The sequence below is a fragment of the Leptosomus discolor genome, chromosome 10, assembly GCF_034619465.1.
Source record: "Leptosomus discolor isolate bLepDis1 chromosome 10, bLepDis1.hap2, whole genome shotgun sequence".
In the NCBI taxonomy this organism is placed as follows: Eukaryota; Metazoa; Chordata; class Aves; order Leptosomiformes; family Leptosomidae; genus Leptosomus; species Leptosomus discolor.
This window is the reverse complement of record NC_141400.1, coordinates 25308436-25328209: the sequence shown is the minus strand read 5'-3', so window position 1 is coordinate 25328209 and position 19774 is coordinate 25308436. Positions and strand designations below refer to the sequence as shown.

Genomic DNA, 19774 nt, shown 5'->3' with positions numbered 1-19774 from the left:
CAGCTGATGGCAAACTCCTTCCATTCACAGCTCAGTCCTTGCACAGTCCTCACCATCCTCCAGGAAACTGGGTGGGCCTGGAAATAACTGGGTTCTCTGGACATACACACACTCTTCACCTTGAAGGTGTACTGATAGCTACACCCACAAGGTACCGCAGGGGTCACAGCATACAGGCCTGTTCTTCTGCCAGAATAAAACACACAGCGCATACCTAGAAACCTGTACCGTGAACTCTGATCTGAGAATCAGAGCTTTTAAAATCTCCAGTTGCTGACACTGCTGAACTGGTAAAGCACGGTAGAGGCATAAAGCTTTTCCAAGAAACTTCTCTGCCTACATTGTATTTACGTGCACAGGCTACAGGTATTTAGAGGTTCTTATTCTTGAGTGCCTAAATTTTAACCAAACCTTCTGAAGCACAGCAAGTTCTCCACTACTTCAGGGTTCTTTGTTTTCGAGGAGACTTTCACACTTTGAATCAGCCTGTCTCTAGTTAGATGAAGCTAGCCATTTCTCTCCCCCTTCATTGCCAAAAAAAGCTCGTTTCATGACCCCCCGAAATGGAGGTGTTTGTTAACTGACCTGCTCCCATCTCTCCAATCCCACACGTGGGACCAGTCCGTAAGTATTGCCTCGGGGTTGCTCAGCCACAGCTTTCCAGGCTCAGCTTCTCCTTGTCCACCAAGCATCTCGTAAAAAAAGACGTAATTACAAAAGTTACTGCCTTTGCAAAGTTGTGGGATTCTAACTGGGCAGAAAAGTTCCCCAAGTCATCATACTACCCAGTGTTACAGCACCCTCAAACACAGGGCTCAACTGGCGGTTCACAGGAAGGTCAAACACTCCTGCCTCGAGCACAGCCACACTCAGAAGCACCAGGAACACCTTTGGGGGCTGTAGCAGTTTGGGCTGTCTAATTGCAGTCCACGGGCCTCAGTCCGTTAGAGTTTGCATCCAGCAGCGTGCCTGGCTACGTCACCCCTGAGCCATGACTCTTCCCAGTCCTTCTCCCTCCACCTCTACCAGGAGAGTTGTTTCAAGGGACACAGGAAAAGTTGTGTTTAAAAAAATCCAAACAAAACCACAAAACAAAATAAAACAAGAGATAATTCTAAAGCCTCACTGATTGATGTGAGCGAGCTTAAAGCTTTGCAGAAACTTCAGGCAAGGCACCTAGAAACTGAAATGGCTATTTTTATCTTCTTTGCTGGAGGCACCTACACAAAACTGTTTAGAAACTCCACCCAAAAGGGAACGATTCCTAGGTACTGCCTTTTGATTTGGGTTGAGGTTTGGGAAACTGTAGAACAGTAGGTACACCAGAGACATCAGAGAGGACTTCTCTGAAGGAAGGTGAGGCTAAGAACGCTTCTGAACACACTGCAAATGGTCAACAGAACATCAAATTGTGACTGCAGACAGTAAAACAGTGTTGAGTCCTTCATACCAAGTAAAATACCATCTCCCCTCAAAACCCACGCCGACAAGCAGCAAGGGTTACTGACACTGGCATTACTGAAGCTACAGAGAACTGTGCCTGCTGCAGCTCAACAGCTGAAATTTTTACCTCACCTACAAAGCCAAAAGCTAGAACATTATCTTCCCATGGAACATGTTTATTTGCCACTTAAGAGGCCACCTGAATTCAAAACTATCGGCTCCGTTCCCGCAGCTTTCAACAGCGAGGGTTCTCCTAAGGAAAACCCACTGTGTGCTGTAAGAAAGCACAACCAGGGGCATTGATTGTCATTTTGCTTCAGTTAAACACAACCGCATCTCCGAGTCCAACGATTCAGCTCTGCCCTCCCTCGCTTCCCGGCGAGGTGACCTCGAGTACGGCGTCACGGCCAAGGTGACAAGTCCCGAAGGCTGCGGCTTCCCAGTTCAGCTCCCAGCCCCCACGGTCTGCAGTTACGGCAAGAGCCGTCAAACACTTCCCTCCCTCCCTGCCTCCCTCCCTCCCTGCCTCCCCCCCCCCCGGCAGCGCCGAGATGAAACCCTCTCACCTCCATCCCGCCGCGGCCGTCCCCGGCAGGCGGCTCTCCGAAGGCACGGGGCGGCCAGGGAAGGGGAGCGGGCCCGGCGGCAGGGACGCAGAGAGCGGGACCGGAGGCCCCGCGGGCGGACGCCGCGTTACCTCGCTCCCCTCCGGGGCCCCGCAGCGGCGCTCCCGCCGGGAGAGGCCTCCCGGCCGCGGGGCTGCAGCTCCCTCGGCCCGGGCCGGGGCTGGTGTCGCGCAGCCGCAGCGCCGGCCCCGCCACCGGACGGCGAGGCGGCCCCAGCAGCGCCTCTTCCCCCGGGGCTCTCACCGCAAGTGCGAGCGGCGCAAGAGCGCAGGCGCCGGCGCGGCGCGGGGAGGGCGGCCCGGGGCGGGGGGGGGTCGGGGGGCGGGGCCGGGGCGGCCCCTCCGCTGCCCGGGGGAGGGTGGGCGCGTCCGGGCCGCGTCTCCCGCCGTGCCGGCGCCTGCGCGACAACGGTCCCGGGGCTGCGAGCGTCCCGCCGGTTGCTTCCGCCTTCGGTCCCCGCTGCGGCGATGAACGCGCTCGCGGGGCGGCGGGCGGGAGGCACGCGCGGCTCCGAGACAAAGCCGCGATCGGGCACAGGGTCATCGGCCACCGCCGGGGCTTGGGGCCTGACCCCCCCCCTGACGAGGCTGCAGAGCTGGCAGGTAGGAGGTGCCCTTGGGCCAGCGCCTTGTAGCTCCTTTTTAGCTGTTTTTCATCTCAAAACGGAGCACGCGAGCTGGGGAGGCTCGTGTGGCGCCGTGGGGGATGTGGCTGGGGAGCTGACGTAGGCAGGATCTCCCTGCGGTTCCTTCCCTGGGGCAGAAATCAATCTGAAACTCGACTTTCCCGGGTGAGTTCGCCTTCCCGGTGGCAGCGTGGGATCCAGGAGCAGCGTCGTGAGTGATAAACCTCATGTTCGCCTCCGTGGTCAGAGCTGAGGCTTCTGCTTACCCGCTTCAAACACACCCCCCGCCCCCCGTTCTTTTTTACCTTCCAATCTAGAATTTATTTTCCTCTGTGAGAGAAGGGGAAAGTACTGTTTCTGTGAGGTACGTAGTGGTAAGGGGATGGCACGACTTGCAACTGAGGAAACGGTTTCAACCATTGAGTCTTGACGGTGCTGTAAGCCTTTGTGTTCTGTCTTGATGGTCACTGCTTTTTAAACAAGATCGAGCTTGTTTTATACTTTAGATACATGGAGGAAAGGATTGTAGAAGAGTTGGATTTGTGGGACAACAAGAGGAGGTAACTCATCCTACTTCTACTTACGGGAGAGGGAGTGGGGAGAAGGAGTGGTTTGCGGGGGGTTTTTTGTACTTGGTATTGATGTCCTCAACTTGATTGTCATTTAAAAATGCAGCCAACAAATGAACCAAACCCAAAAACCACAACCAAAACCAACCAACCAACCAAAAAAACCCCATACAAAACCCCAAACTGGTTTGGATTTTGCGTTTCAGTGGGGTTTTTTTCACTATGGTGAAAATTCTTGTTTTAAGACAGCTTATAGTAGCTTCTCAGTACCTCCCTACTTCTGGCAAATTTGGAAAATTCAAGCCTTGTTCTACACCTATTATGTTCTTAAGTTTAGGCTGTAGAAGTTGAAGGCATTTGAGCATCTGAAACTTGGGCCATTTTTTGGTTTAAGTGTATGTTTTAAGAAAGTTTTAGTCATGTGTTTAGTGCCATTTGTGTTCAGAAAAATCACAGAATCACACGCTCTGCTGACTTGTGCGTCTGTGTATCTCTTTAAATGTGTGTTTTGAAGCTTAATTTGCCTCTGCATAGTTAAAATCTTGATGTTTACCCAAACTGAGTTTTTCGTGAGGCCACTTCACCTCCAGAGCCTGGGAAGCATTTGCTGAAGCAGTGCTGTAACTGACTCAAAGAAAACTCACTAACAACTCAGTGTTATTAAGCAGGGATTCTGTATTACGGTGCCGGGCAGCACGGGGGATGGCTCCTTCCACCCGTGCTCCAACGGGTTAGCAAAACACATCAGTTCCTGTACACAAAAATCATACGTTTGTGAAAATGAATTTGTGAAACATACCTTTGTGTAGAAACTGGAGTCAAATTAAAAAAATCCAAAGCCAACTGAAAGACTAGACGAGGTCATAGGCTTTGAGCAGGGAGGTTGGACTGGATGGTCTCCAGAAGCTCCTTCCAGCCTCGACTGTTCTGTCAATCTGTTCTGTGACAGAAGAATTGCATTTAATAAACCTGCATTAAAATAGGTTTATCCAACTAGTTTCTATTTCAGATTTTGTTCCTTGTTTTGTTGAAATTTTTTAACTCATTCTCTTGTCTTCAATGACAAGAAGGAATACCTGAGTCATTTCCATGTAGTAGAAATTAATGGAATCAAAGCTAAAAACAAGTTTTCAGCTCTTCCTCAGTGTTGAAAGTTTTACAAGACCTTTTTTAAAGGTGTTCTTTTCTTTTATTTTATTAAGATATCTTGAATATTCCATAGTAGACTAAACAAATCTAACAGGGAGATGGTCATAGACCTAGGGATTATTAGTCAGATTGTAATAAGTAACATATTGTGCTTTGTTCATTAAGCCTGTATGGGAAGGTATAGATGGAAGATTTATGTGCCCCCAAGGCTTGATAGCCCAACCGAAGGACATTATTGCATAAGTCAACAGGACCCATAGCTGAGGGGGTTGAGTAGTCACATTCTTGCATAAGTCCACCCACAGGGCAACGAGGAAGACCTTCAGCCTTCATCCTTACCATCACCAGGAGGCAGAGAAAGACCCCCCAGCAACAGAAGGCACATGCGCAGAGTATCGACCTGATTGCGACATCGCAAATGCAGGAAATGAGACTGTATATAATGTGCTTACACGAGGCGGGAAGTTGCGAGCCGTTGGCGGAGCGCAGACTCCCCGGCCGCCCAGCGCTGCCTTTGCTCTTGTTCGCTTGCTAATATAATAAAATTCACATTGGATTTTGACACTTTAAATTGTCCGTGTCTCTACCTGTCACAAGATGACTGAAGAACTTGCTGAACACTAGAAAAAAGAAAACAAAACCAACCCAAACCCCTCGCTCTTGCCAGATCCAGTCCCTGAGCACCTCATCACACACCTGAGCTCAGCACTGGACACAGCTTAGTGCAAGGCAGCAGCAGCAGCTCATGCTGCTGCAGAGCTACACTTTCAAACCCCAACCTGTTTGTGAGGTAGCAGGGTCTGGTTAAAGCTGTTGGTTCTCTGAGTTCATTGATAACGTCAGAGTTAAAGAAATTATACTGAAGCCATTCAGTACAATACTTGAATGTGTAGTGCGTCAGGCAGAGGGCTTTTGAGCAGTGATTGAGTTGCTTACAAAGAACAGAACCAGGATTACATGGGGCTGTTCTTTGATATTTGGGGATTTTCAGTCCTTTGCCACCCATGTGTGTAATTTTCAGCTACTTTGATTTTTCTTGTGAATGGACACAGTGAATACCTGGCTATCAGTGCTTTTAAAGCCTTACTAAAGCATTGAGTAATAAATAAATAGGGCTGGTTTTTCTCATGTTGCTACCTCCACATGCAACATTTTGTGATGTCTCGAACAAGGTGACAGTTCTTAAACTTTTGGGGTTTTATGCTTCCTGTACTACTTGTGGCATCCTCAGGCAGAAAGCACGATACCCAGAGCAAAGCAGCAGACTTTTGAACTGGGCTAACTTGGATTCTCCCCTTAGTTCTCTTGCTGCAAAGCACGTTCTAGTTACTCCTCACGGTTAAAAGCTTGGAGGCACAATTACCAGCTGACACAGCTCCCGTGTCATTTCTCTGTTTTCCCAGATGTTGAAATAATAATGCAGTGCCTCTTTCCTGGAATGATGACCGGGAAAATGCTCACCAGCCGCATGTTATACTGTGTTTTCTTCAGTGTTCTGCAAGTCCAACAAAAATACAGTTTAGTAAATGCTTGTTCCCTGACTGCAGCATGGCCATCCGCACATGTTGTTGCAGCCTGTTGGGTGTTTATTTTTCCATAGGTAAAAATTAGAAGTACTTGATTTTCAGTTATTAGGGCTAAATGATAAGGAAACACATGGAAAAGTTCCACCGTATGTGATAGAAAATGTACCTTAAAAGCGAGAGTGTGGCTGTTTATTTTGGAAAACTGGTTGTCCGTACTTTAAATTCAGGAAATGTGAGTGTGTACTCGCACAGTTGGATACAGCCGTGTTTACTCTGCATTTTTGAAATTACAGTGACTGTATCCAACCTGTTGTGCAGTATCGTGTGGAGTCCCTGGTGCTGCGTATTGCAAAGCCAACGAATTGTGTTCCTGGGACACCCAGCATCCAGCAGCGAGCTCAAGGGAAAGCCCTGCAACGTGCTCCCTCAGTACCGGAGCCAGAATCCCGCTCCTGCGGCAGTGCTGTTCTCGTGTGAGCCTTCCAGCCGTTAGAGCCTTCCGCTGGGATAGCACACAGCTACTGGTTTTCAGCCTGCCTGGGACAGGTTGAAAGCTTAGGGAAGTAAGTGGTTCATGTTTTCTCACAAACTTGAATTCCCTGGAGACTTTAGCATCTTTTCAGAGGGACTGAGAACCCTTGGGTGTCATTGGAAACCAGGGGCAGGTGTGAATAGCACCATTTTCTGCTACACAATAGAGATGATAAAAATCTAATGGGGGGGGGGTATGCACACACATATACCTATGCACATCAATATCTATTTTTAATTAAACAGAGAATTAGACTCTGTTCTGTTAAAAAAAAAAAAAAAATCAGCTCTGTATGTCCATGTGTGTACAGCTGTCCCATTCTTGTGGTGAGGCCGGTTTTTCCTATTGCTTCAGAATAAGTTAGAATGTCACATAAATGTACTCCCTGTTTTCAACACTGGACTGGTATTATTCGGCTGTGTGTTAATAAATGATTGTTGTTCTCTTTTGACAGTTGTAGTTCATTCTGGTCTTAACTATGCAAAATGGAAAGATACAATGAGTTACTCTGTGTGGCCTCTCTGATGGAGCTTAACAGCGATTCTGTTGATTGGAAATCTCATGGGTCATTATAACATGTTATTTGTAATTGTACGTAGCTAAGAAATTTTGAATGAGAGTATGTTTGTTTATGGCTGAGATTATAATTGTGACTGTATCCTTGGTAGTGTTACCAGCATTTAATGTGAGTTGGTGGGTTTCCTTGCTCGGGCTGTAAATGAAAGAATTGTCTTCATATTTCATTTTCCTCTTTATCAGACAGGATGCATTCAAATCTGGCTGTGCATCTCTCAGAGCCCTTCTTGACTGACTGTACCAGATTAGAGATGATACCCCAGTGTCACCCAGTGGAGGAGCTTTTGTCAAGGTGATGATATCAGGGCTCTGTGACAGGCACTTTCCCTTCCTGTTGGCCGAGCAGCTGAACTTCAACTTGATCTTGTGGTTTCTCTTTTGCTGCATTACGAGCAGACAGAAGGGAGGGAGGTTCAGTCTCCCATTTCCCCATGTTTTTTGATATTTGTCAGACGGCTGAACTTCTGGCAGTTCAGGAAATATTTACACTTTATGCTTTCATGTACCCTGAAGGCTCATTTCATCAATAATTCAACTGTGTTTTACTTGTGCAGTTTGGGGATCAAACAGTGATTATCTGTGTGTAACACTTCATTCTTCCTCTGCCTGTAGAGCAGAATGTTTTCCTAGACAAAGAGTCGTCGTTCAGGAGATGAAACTCCCTGACCTGCTTTCTGTTGTTCTCGTTTTATATGAGGTGTCTGCTGGCTGCTTGGAAAGGAAGTAATAAATATGGCCTGGAGCTCTTTCAAATAATTAGCCAGTCACCAGCATACACCTATTTAACGTAAACCACAAACTTCAAGTAAAGAATATTTGCAAGATTTTTAAATGACAATGTTCCTTTAGCATTTACCATTTGGAGAATGAACAGTTAACTCTTGAAGTCCCGTTTCAGTTAACAAGGGTATCTAACCAGTGGGTGAGTGGGGCTGATGAGAACAAAGAACAACAAGCTGTTTACCCTGCCCTTGAGAGCTTTGCCTGCATTCAGGGTTGCTCGTGGTAGTTATGGGAAGAGCCAAACCGTTGGTGCCTGAGGCACCTTGCAAACTAATTTGTCCTCTGAACAGCGATTATCTTAACAGTTCTGGGTTTTGCTTTTACTCCTCACTCTTTAGGTTGGGCTTTTGAACGTGATTTTTTCCTTGGTTCCCTTTGTGGCAGCCTTCAAGAAGAAAGGGTGTGCTGGCGGAAGTGCTGGGAGGGATCTTGGAGCCGAGGACGGCGGTGAAACAGCCCGTGAAGGCTTATGAGCCTGACAAGGCTGTGACTGGAATGCCTGCAGCTCGGCAGTCGGGTCTGGAATTTACAGCTGGTGTTACATGTCGTGACTCCGCTGCTAATTGTTCTGGAAGAGTGCCCTGCACTGAGGTGAGCCTTGCAGGTAAAAATGCAGAAAAACTGTGGAAAAGACACTGTTAATAAAGCATAGTCAGATAACACAGTAGTATTATTTGAAACATGTTTAATGTAAATACCTTCACAAAAGCTGGTTTTATTTGTAGTACTGAAAATCAGCAACTTGGGATTTATTTGCAATCCTTTCTTTAAAAAAAAAGTCTTTTATTTTTTATTCTTCCCATCAAAAGAGCATTTGGAGTTGGCATTTCTGTAGAACTCTCTCCAAAAGTAGATTACAGTTGTAAGAGCGGAAATAAAATAAAACAGTGGCTGTTTCATGGTTTTCATAAAAGGAAGAATCAGAAGAATCCAAAAACCAGATAAAATGATCCTAAGCAATCTTGTCATGCTCCTTACACTGCTACCATGCCTAAAGACGTTTAAACCAAATTTTCCTTTATTTTAATTCTTAAGAATTTGTGATCACCCTTCCTTTAATTTGTGCTATTTTGGGGTAATGTAAGCAACCTTTTTATTTATTATATGCATTTAAACCCTTAAATAAAATATATTGTCTCAATATAGTAATTTTCGTAAGCAAAGTTGGACTTTGTTTACCAAGAACTAGTACTGGGTTTAGCAGTAAAGATTTTCAGTTTATTTTTAATTTTGTAGGTTGGGGATAACCCTGTCCACAAAGCCAGAGAAACGCTGAAGCGCGCGATAAAACTGGTGAAGGACACAAAACCCGGGGTGCTCACTTGTGTATGGTGATAGGGACAGGCATTAACGGTCTGCCTCTCACAGCGTTTTAAACCGTAGTAGTTCTTCATAGATCTATTTTTCTTTTGTCTCTGCAAGGGAAATTTTTGATACTGAAAGGAGTCTGTGGACCCTCTTTGGGAGGTTGCTTACTGTCTTGCAGGATACGCAAAGTAAATAATATTTATTTCCTTGGAGTTTCTTTTGGGACTCTTAGAAAGAACTTTGAGGGTTTCCTTTCCTTTGAAAATTATGTGGAAGAGAAAGAGGGGGATTTTTTTTTTCAGGTGTGAATTAATGTAAGTCTTCTTTATTGAATTAATATTTTTGTGCCTGCTTCTGATGAGATTTTCTTATTTTGGAAAATAGAGTATTTATGATCCAGTAGGCGTTGCATGTTGATACTCAGAGCAAGGCACTGTTTTTAAGCCTCAAAAGTGGACACAATTCAGAAGCGACCACCAGAGCATACAACGAGATGATCAGGCGGCCTGAAAGACATCCATATAAGTATCTCCCATCTCTCAGTCTAGGATACACTCTGGGCATGGCCATCTCTGGTGTTGGACTTGGGTAAGTTTCCAGCCATGGGAAACAAGGCCTGTCTGGCTGTCCTTCCTTAATAACCTGTGAATCCAGTGAGTGAGTTCAGCCAGATTTCCTGAAAGACTTGAAATTTCAAATATACTAAGTTCATAGTAGCTTCAACAACCAAAAAAAAAATGTTGGAGAAAGGAAGTAAGATCCTGTTGCTGCCTGTAGTGGAAAAAAAGAGCTCTTTCTAGTTGTTGTCTCCTGGGCACTCAGGTTTTGCAGTGACTGGGAGCAGTCATGTCTCTGCCTCCCCAGAGAATCACAGCATTTGTCGTGCCTCTGGCATTCCTGATCTCATGCTGAACGGAAGTTTCTGAGGTTTTGGGCTTTTCCAGCTGAAGGAAGGGAACAGAATTACTAACAACATCCCTGCCTTGCCACCAGGAAACTATAGCTTATAAGTTTCAGGAACTATGTGGAACAGATTTGTGCTTGTTTCCTGGGTCTGATTTCCCACAGCATGTTCGTACTCTTGACAGGAGCCACGAAGGAGCAGTCTTTTAAGACCGGTCCGGTCCAGAAACAGCAACAAACCCCAAACCTGTTGAACTGAAATGTGAAAAGGTAAAAGGAAAATACTTTGCTTCAAGTGTGTTGGGTGAAATCATGATTATCCTAAAAAAAACCAAACCAAACAAAACAAAGGAAAAAAAAACCAACAACAAAGAAAAAAAGTGTTATGCTTTCTAAAACAAAAAATAGAAACTACATCCGTTAGCTTAGAGATTTACAAGGATCTTTCCCTCAAAACCATGTTTTTACTGACTGATTTGTTCTTGCCTAAATCCCATCTCTTAGTTGTGGGAGGACATTTATGAAATAAGGGACATGTGAACAATCCAGCCTTTTCAGAGAGCCTGGGCTGGGACGTACCGGAACTGCGGAAAGCATAAACAACTTCCGGTGCAGGGGGCATCAACATCTTGCAGGTGCAGGAGAAGAGACAGCCGCCATTAATGACGCAGTTTTAATTCCTGAAGAAGATGGGTGTGAACATCTGTGAACGTGACTTGAACATGACTCGCAATATGGCCAATTGGGTTGGACTATGGGCCGATTATTTGCGATGAAGCCAATCAGTATTTATTGGGTGTGGTCGAGGGTTATATATTGCACTGAAAAACACGGAAATAAAGGTTCACTTGTTAGATCACATTGATTGTGTCAGTGTCCTCATGCAGCTCCCGCACTTAGTTATTGGCTCTATCTGACATAGGGGAATCTTCTAGCAGCTTCGTACAGAAGCCACCCCTGTAGCCCCTCAGCTACCAAAACCTTGCCCGTTACAGTGCCTTCTGTCTGTCCACCCAAGCCAGGATGACGGCAGGAAGCTCCCGCACCTTTCACGAGCTTGGAGGCTGCCGTTCTTCAAGCCGCTGCTCTCTCCCCTCCAGGGACCCGGCCCTGCTCAGCAAATGCCACGCACGGTGGCTGGCTGCTGCTGTGCTCCCGTGACTGCCCTGCGCTCCAGCACGTGAGCAAGGCAAGGCTCCGCCATACAGCTGCAGAAGGCGGACTGGTGAGATGAGGCTGGTGCAGGGCTTCCCAAAGCCGTGGAGAACGACATGTGCGGCTGAGAGCAGGAGCATTCTTCTCTGTCTGGAGCTTCAGCTTGCACGTCCTGGGCCGCACGAACCGGGCGCCCCATCGCCCTTGCCAGGGTTGGCTCGGAAGGGCGACAGACCTCCTAGACAGCGAGGACAGGAAGCCTGCCAGAGGGTGTTGCTGTGGATGCCCTAGCCAGCGTGGACTGTGCTGCATCTGTGTTTCACTGGGCTTTGTGCAGGGAAGTTGGCCCTGCTTGGTGTGGGGGATGCTTGGCTTGTTTGGCTGCACATCGCTGCTTGCCCGCCGCGGCAATGACCGGACTGGTTCTTCAACACCCAACAAGTGCGTCCTGCCCAGAGCAGTTATGTTCTCTGGTGTGTGGTTTTTGGGAAGGACCTGGAGGCAAACGGCTGTGGAGAGCAGGGTGGCAGTGAACTTCCCAAAGAGGCCATGCTGCCACGCTTGCTCTTTTCCTGCTGGCTGTGAGCAGGCAGCGCTCGGAGGCAGGCGCTACTGCCTGCCACGGGGCCTGCACGCCCTCATCCCGCAGGCAGAGTGTTCAGCAGGGGTCCGTCAGGGGGGTCCGATCCCAGCTTCTGCCTCCCCTCCTGCTTGGAAACCCCCCACGTTGCTGACACCCCCACCTCCACCCCCCCGAGAGGCCACCGTGCCCCACGCCCAGAAACGGCAGCTCTGTGACATCAGCCCCAGGGCCAAGGGCACCTCAGGCAGCGAGACTGCTGCGGGCAGTACGTCGGCGGCTGCGCTGGAGGCAACAAGACCTCGTTCTTGCAGCTAACACGTGCCGCTGGCAGCGATGAAAGTGCTCGCCCTCCTCATCCTGCTGGCCGTGTGCCGGCCTGCGCATGGCATGTGGGACAGCTGTGGGTAAGTGGGCCGAGGCTCTGGGAGGGAGCTCGGGCAGCCCTTGACGGGCTTTGCTGGAGGGGGCCCGCGTGTGCCCTGTGGCCACCCCACAGCTTCCCGAACCCCTGTGGGAGCCTCAGCTCCTTGCCAGCACCCAGGCTGCTGGCACAAGCCGTCTACGGGGCTGAAGTGGACAGAGGGCTGGAGGCACAGCCATGGGGTTCCCTGGCCCTGCCGTCCGTGCAGCCCCTCGGGGGGAGGGAAGACGGCTGACCTTCAGCCTCAACAGCAGCACAGCCATCCAGCAGCACACTCATGAGTTTCTTCTTACAGCGGGACCTGCGGGCTCCGGCCCATGGCGGCTCCCTCCGGCACGTCGCGCGTAGTGGGTGGCACGGGTGCCCAGCCAGGGGCCTGGCCCTGGATCGTCAGCATCCAGAACCCCTGGAAAGTGGGCACGGGCCATGTGTGCGGCGGGTCCCTCATCAGCCCGCAGTGGGTCCTCACAGCAGCCCACTGCTTCGTCGGGGCCAGGTAAGGAGGAGCAGGGAAGGGGGCTATCCCCACAGCACCAGCAGGCGCCGTGTCCGCAGCCCCACGAGCTCCTACCATCCCGGTGCCTTGCAGTACGCCCAGTGCCAGGGCACTGGTGAGCCCAGCTGAGAGACTGCTCCGCAGAAGGCTGGGCTCATGCCACCGCTTCCTAGCAGCCTCCAGCTCCACATTCCTGGTGCCCAAGGCGTGCTAGGGCAGTGGCACCCTCCGCAGCGCTGCTTTCCTCCCTGCCTTGGGAAGCAGAAGGCAGGGAACCGCGGGGCTGCTGCAGCACGTGGCTCCGCTCCCTCTCACCGCTCTCTCCATCTGCCTTCCAGGCACGTCACCATGTGGCGCGTGGTGATCGGGGCCACCCACTTGGCTCAGCCGGGCCCTGAGACCCAAGTGCGCAACATCAAGCAGCTGGTGGTTCACGAACACTACCGTAACGGCACGGAGAGGAACGACATCGCCTTGCTGGAACTGGACCAGCCTGTCCAGTGCGGCTACTACGTACAGCTGGCCTGCGTGCCCGACGCCTCGCTGAGAGTGTCAGAGCTGACAAACTGCTACGTCAGCGGGTGGGGTGCCACCACGGCAAGATGTGAGTTCCCAAACAGTGCTCGTGTCCCGAGGGCAAGCTCGGCACGCTGGGGAGATGGGCTGGGCTTATGGCAGCAGTGGCGGCGAAAGCCAGAGTCAGGCTGTGGGGATGTACGGCCATGGAGAGATGGGCCCGAGCCATTAGCCAAGGCGAGATGGAAGGGCAAGCCCGGCACAAGGCCTCTGCAGCGGCAAAGGCGAGCCCTAGGGAAGGGCTTCGCCCACACAGGGGAGGAGAAGTGGGAACAGAAGGGCTGCTGGCTGCTAACTCCTTCCTATGCTCACAGCTGGAGGATCGACCGCTGTCCTGCAGGAGGCCCAGGTCCCCCTCATCGATGCCAAGCTCTGCAACAGCAGCCGCTGGTACAGAGGGGCCATCCACCCCCACAACGTGTGTGCCGGCTATCCGCAGGGTGGCATCGACACCTGCCAGGTAGGAGTGTGCTCCGCGCCAGCCCCCAGCAGCACAGGCAGCCCTGTCGCCAGCGCCCAAACGTCCCCTGGCGCGTGCTGCGCTCGGCAAGTCACCCTCCCGCCGCTGGGTCCCCACCGCTGTCGGGGCTTGCCTCCCCTTCCCCGTCTGCAGGCCCTTGCCCAGCGCCCGCCTTGTCCCAGAGCCCCGGCACTCTGCCCAGAAAGGCCACCCAGTGCTCTTGCCCCAGCCCAGAGCTCCGGATCCCAGTCCTGGAACGTCCCCCTTCCACACCTCCAGGATCCACTGGGGCAGACAGGAGAGCGCCCGACCTTGCAGGCCCACCAGCCCCTCCCAGACAAGGTCCTACAGGCTCCAGCACCTGAGCAGAGCCTTTCTGGGCAGTGGGTACAGCTCTGGCAGGTGCTGGGAGAGAGAAGGGGCCAGCCACAGTGCTGCCGGGGCCACCCAACAACACTGGAACCCCCTCTCTCTCCTCCGCTCCGCTGCAGGGGGACAGCGGTGGTCCTCTCGTCTGCCAAGACAAGCACGCTGCCTACTTCTGGCTCGTGGGGGTGACCAGCTGGGGGAAAGGCTGCGCCAGAGCCAAGCGGCCCGGAGTCTACACCTCCACGCAGCACTTCTACGACTGGATCCTGGCGCATATGGGACTGCGCCCAGCAGGAACGGCTGCTCCAACGCCACAGCCAGTCTTCACCTCAGCCCCCGTGCAGAGGCCAAGGCCGATCCCAACCCAGTCGGGCAGGTTTAGGCCCTGTCAGTTTCCACGGCAGAAGCTGCTGGAATTCTTTAACCTGCTGCAGGAGCTCCTGCAGGTCCTAAGGGGGATAAAGGCTTGAGCAGCAGGAGGAACAGGAGCCAGTGCAGACTGCAGGGTAGCACCACCCTTTCCTCCCGGGGCAAAGCCTGCTGAGATCCAAAGGCAGCCGCAGTGCCAGAGGCCTGCTCTGTCCTGCCCACGCTCCTCTCCGGGCACACACTTGCTGCGCTCGACTTAGTTCTTGAAATAAAGTCACCAGTTGTCACAGTTGACCACGCTTCAGTCCAGTTCAGTCTCCTGTGCAAGGCAAGGACTTCCACGGCAGGCCCTTGCGGCAGGAGGCTGCGGGCAGACAAGTCGGGCACAAAGGGGAAGCGTCACACCAAAGGGCTGAAACGGTGCCTGGACAGAGGGGAGGAGGCTGGGAGCCCCCATGGGATGGAGAAGATGGGTCACCGAGGCTCGCAAGAGGACAGGAGACAACAACGTGCCACGCAGACAGCTGTGGGGGCACGCGTTAAGGCACGCAAGCCCGTGCTTAGGGCCTGGCTGGGGTGGTATGACCCTGGTTAGATGGCAGGTGCCCACCAAAGCCACTATCACTCTCCCCCTCCTCAACTGGACAGGGGAGAGAAAAATAGAACAACAGGTTTGTGGGTTGAGATCAGGACAGGGAGATCACTCGGCATTTACCCTCATGGGCAAAACAGACTTGACATGGGAGAACGAATGTCACTTATTACCAATTAACTCAGAGAGAAGCACTGAGAAATAAAACTAAATCTTAAAACACCTTCCCCCCACCCCTCCCTTCTTTCCGGGGCTTAACTTTGATCCCAATTTCTCTCCCTCCTCCCCCCCAGCGGCACGGGGCGGGAGGGAACAGGGAATGGGGGTTGTGGTCAGTTCATCACTGTTGTTCCTGCTGCTCTTTCCTCCTCAGAGGGAGGACTCCTCACACACTTCCCCTGCTCCGGTGTGGGGTCCCCTCTCAACGGCAGACAGTCCTCCATGACTTCTCCAGCGTGAGTCCTTCCCAGGGGCTGCAGTTCTCCATGAACTGCTCCAACGTGGGTCTCCTCCATGGGGTGCCGTCCTTCAGGAACCGACTGCTCCAGCGTGAGCCCCCTCATGGGGTCACCAGCAGCAAACCTGCTCCAGCGTGGGCTTCTCTCTCTCCCCAGGCCACAGGTCCTGCCAGGAGCCTGCTCCGGTAAGGGCTTCCCCCGGGGTCACAGCCTCCTTCAGGAACCCACCTACTCCAGCGTGGGGGCCCTCCACGGGGTGTAGGCAGTCATCTGCTCCACCGCCCACGGGCTGCAGGGGGACAGCCTGCCTCACCGTGGTCTTCACCACAGGCCACAGGGGAATCACTGCTCCAGCACCTGCAGCATCTCCTGCCCCTCCTTCTGCACTGACCTTGGTGCCTGCAGGGCTGTTCCTCTCCCATATTCTCACTCCTCTCTCTCGCTGCAATTGGTGTGTCACGGTCCACTCCGTGGACTCGTGATGGTTCGTTTGCTGTGATCTGAAAGTCCAAAATTAAGGTGACCATGCCAAAGGGGTTTGCTAAAATCAGACAGCGAAACTTTATTGTTTGCCCATAAAGTAGTGTGTGATAGGGAAAGAGGGTGAAAGGAAAGGGGAAAATAAAGTGAAAAGAGGACAGAGATGGATAGCTACCACCACGGTTCCAAGGCGTCCCTATGGTCCCAGGTCCAGACAGCATCCTGCTGGTCCTAACGATCATCATGATCCTTGGTGGGGGGAGCTTCCAAAGTTCGGGTGCTGAGGAGCCCTTTTTTATGTCCAGCAGCAGCCCTTGCTCCTCCTCTATATCTCCGCCTCTTCTTGGCTCCATCGATGCTGATCGATCCTTCTTGATTACGGTTCTCAGGCTCGTCCCTGGCACCGGAAAACAGCACAGCACTCGTGAGACAAACAGAGCCCTCTTGCCTCCGGCAAGGCTCCCTCCTTTGGCTGTTATCTACCCCCACAAGGTTTCTAGAAGGGAGAAGCAGATACCAGCATCTCTTATCCTTTTGCTGTTTTCTGCCAGATGAACAAGTTGCTCAGCTCTCGTCCTTGCTCTGTCCGGGGCACAATGACCTCACAGGCCTGGCATTCCCTTCCCAGGATCAGCAACTGCTGCTCAGGCAGCAGACAAAAATGTCAAATGTGTTTGACAATGTTTCTCTGGGCAGTCTGGGGTGCAGCCACGAGTGCTTGGCTTTGGAACGCGAAGCTGGTGGCATGCTTTGCCGCTGTTGAGGAAGGTGCAGGCCTAAAGATGCTTGGGAGTTAGCCTGGTTCTCAGCTACTGCTGGACTTTCCCCTTTCCGCGTGAGCTCAGTACCCAGTTTCCCGGTCTCCAGAGGGTCATCTGGACATGTGTTTGGTGGTGGTTCATAGTGTCCTGCTGCTGTCTCTGGCAATCTGTTGCATTGCTCATGGAGAGGCTCTTGTACTAGTGCTGTCAAGGTGTCGATTGCAAAATTTACAGACTCTCCTTCTCTGAGATGAGAGTCCAGAAATACTAATGGCTTCCCAATTAGAATGCAGTTTGCTTTTTGTTTTGAGCAGTAGCGTGTTTGCATATGCTGGACGTCAAACATACAGATTGTATCAGTGTTGGAAAATATTCTTTGGAGCAGCACGTGTGGTTTCTGTTTATACAGGTCTTCACCTGAATCTGCTGGGGTTTGGTGACTGAAATCATTTGCACTACTATGTTACAGACCATTTTTAATTGATTTTTTTTATTCCTCCCCCCACCCCCAGAAACGGCACTAAACCGATTGATGACTGACATACAAAGTAACTTCCAGTGCCTTGGTCTTCTGCAACCGTACTGCTGGGCAAAGGGAGAAGCTTGTGTTGTAAGAGGACCAGGTGCCATGTGGTATCGAGGTAGAGTTGTAGGACTCAGCAGTGCCTATCTCCAGGTAAGTTTGATTATATGGGGGGAGGGGGCATGTGCGTATGAACAGGCGCACGTGTATGTTAAAAAAAAAAAAAAAAGGCAAATAATCCAGTCGTCTACCGTCAGTTTATGATCACACCTTTTTTTCATTCAGCTGACCTGACTATCCAGATGCTCATTCTGCTTAAAAGTGTGGTAACTGTCCGGATGTTAACGTTTCTGTTAAAGATGAATTCTACGTACCTATCTCAGTTGTCACAATCTTTCCCGTAGTTTTCCTGGTGATGATAAATGTTCTTAAGTAAAAAGCTCCCCTTGATCCCCTGTAAGTAATCCCTTGCAGGTTTTTTCTTCTTTTGCTGTTGGTGTTACCATGTGTGGAACGCTTTGAAAATACTTGGGTTTAGCTTCCCCCCACCCAGAGAGTCGGGGCTGGCTGTGTGTTTTGAATGCTTTCTGCTGCACAGGTACAGAGCTCCTTTTTCGAATGAGCAGTTAATCCTACCTAAACTCTTGAGTCTGCTTGCCCTCTTTCAACGTAGATTTGCAAGTCTGACTCCAGCCTGGTTCACGCATTCTTTATGTCTTTCACTTCTAAACTGCTGTGGGTTATTGCACAACACGTGGGGTCTCTTGCAAGACAAGTTTGGAAAGTGAACTTCTGACCTGCCATAGCAGTTTTTTAATCCTTTCCTTCATTTCCACCTCATCACATCACCTGCTCTCAGCAGACCGTTATTTTTTCCCCCAGAGAAGTGAATGCTGTCAATGAACGCGTTCTCTGAGTAAACTTGACTGAATTATTTCAGGAAAGCTTTTCTTTTCCTATAGGTACAGTACATAGACCATGGTTACATGGAGAGGGTTATTCCGTGTCTTCTGTATCCAGCTGCACTGTATGCTGGTGTTCCTGCGTTTTGCATACCCTGTGAGCTGCACAAGACAGTACCAGTGAGCAACGATGACTTGGAAGAGGTTTTAGCTGATAGTTACTCAAACTGGTACGCTGTTGAGTCCCACCAAGGTTGAGGCTAGTTGCTGGCGTGTTTTCTTGCCTGCGAGGATGGGGAGAACAGCTGGAGGATGGTTTCAGCAAGGCAGGCTTTTACCAGGAGCCGCTGGATTACTTTATGAAGTGACCATGCTTCAGAAGCAGCTGTCCTTGGAATTAAATCTTTGTGAGAGGGGACGCTGCGGTAGTTGGCAGGATGATACTCAGGAGTGGTAGTTTGTTTTGCAGTAGCAGCGAGAAGAAGGGGGGCCTGGATTTCTTAATGCAAAATAGCCAGAAAATTGTCAGTCTTCAAGTCCTGCAAAAGTTTCTGTCATTCTGCAGGTAGCTGTGAGGGAAACCCTCTGTTACCGCTGCTCAACTCATGGGAGTGAGTGGTTTAGGGGTTTTGTTAGTCGGTAATTGGTACGTAAACAACGTTCTCGGGTGTCATCACACCTTAGTCCCATTTGAATGGTGCATTTAGTAAAGGTGAATTACTGAAATGACTGGGTCACTTTTGAACTTGTTCTTAAAGAAAACCTTTTTATTGCTGGGAGCAGTTCAACGGATAGATTCAGACAGACAGGCTTATCGGCCTGCGGGTTGGGACGCAGACAGATATTGCAGGGAAACACAGAAGTCTTTAAAGTGTCCTGTGTTTCCTGTTGTCTGTTATCTCCGAGTGTAATTCTGTGTCTTTGGGTTCTGCTTTGGGTGATTGTGCACACAGACCTTGTTATGCCTGGGGTAAAGGTCAGCCTTGGCAAGCAGCGTCTCTTTCTAAGCCACTTCAACGTCTGAACTGGCTGGTGGGCTTTGTCACACGGAAAGTTTTAGTGTCCCAAAGAGCAGGTAACGTTTAAACTGTTGTAGACAAATCAAAGCAGTGATGGGTGTTTTCAACCAAGTTTTTCAATGGTAGCCACCTATTTTCATGCCCCTGTGTTGAGGATGGTGTGGGGCTTAGTGTCAGCGTCTTAACGTGTGGCGATTTCTTGCTTTCACCCAACAGATCGGCAGTTTTTGGCAGCAAGGTGCAGTGGATTGCCTTCAAGAACTACTTACACATGAGGAGGTTGAAATCCATGTTCAGGTAGCTTAATGTATTCACGGGTGTGGAATGAGGCTTACTTTCTGTTATCTTGCTTTAATTTCCTTTTAACTTGCATCAGGAATAATAGGTGAAGGAGTACAGCAGTAAATGTGTTGCGTAGAAAGATCAAAATCCCAAACTAAAGTTTTCTCCCGTGACTACCTTTGTTATAATTTTCAGGCCCGAAATGCGTCCTTTAGAGGTCAAAAATGCTTTATGGTGCTGTTTGTATTCTGTGTTGTCGTTCTGACAAGCATCCTACCTACCACAGCA

General features: G+C 50.5%; 2 protein-coding genes across 2 annotated transcripts in view; one reads left to right on the top strand and one right to left on the bottom strand.

Annotated features, from left to right (window-relative positions):
• The window catches only part of LOC147414828 (M-phase inducer phosphatase 2-like), a 33878-nt gene extending 22484 nt beyond the window's left edge, over window positions 1-11394 (bottom strand). The window contains exon 1 of the mRNA XM_086470863.1: window positions 11173-11394. Coding sequence (XP_086326989.1) covers window positions 11173-11394 — 222 coding nt within the window. The remainder of the gene's footprint in view (window positions 1-11172) is intronic.
• Window positions 11395-12099: 705 nt separating this feature from the next.
• Window positions 12100-19701, top strand: LOC147414827 (acrosin-like). The gene is made up of 6 exons (XM_086470862.1): window positions 12100-12182; window positions 12495-12695; window positions 13034-13299; window positions 13586-13731; window positions 14223-14472; window positions 19682-19701. Exons 1-6 carry the CDS (start codon window positions 12112-12114, stop codon window positions 19699-19701), a joined length of 954 nt encoding a protein of 317 aa, XP_086326988.1. The 5' UTR covers window positions 12100-12111.
• Window positions 19702-19774: the final 73 nt, after the last annotated feature.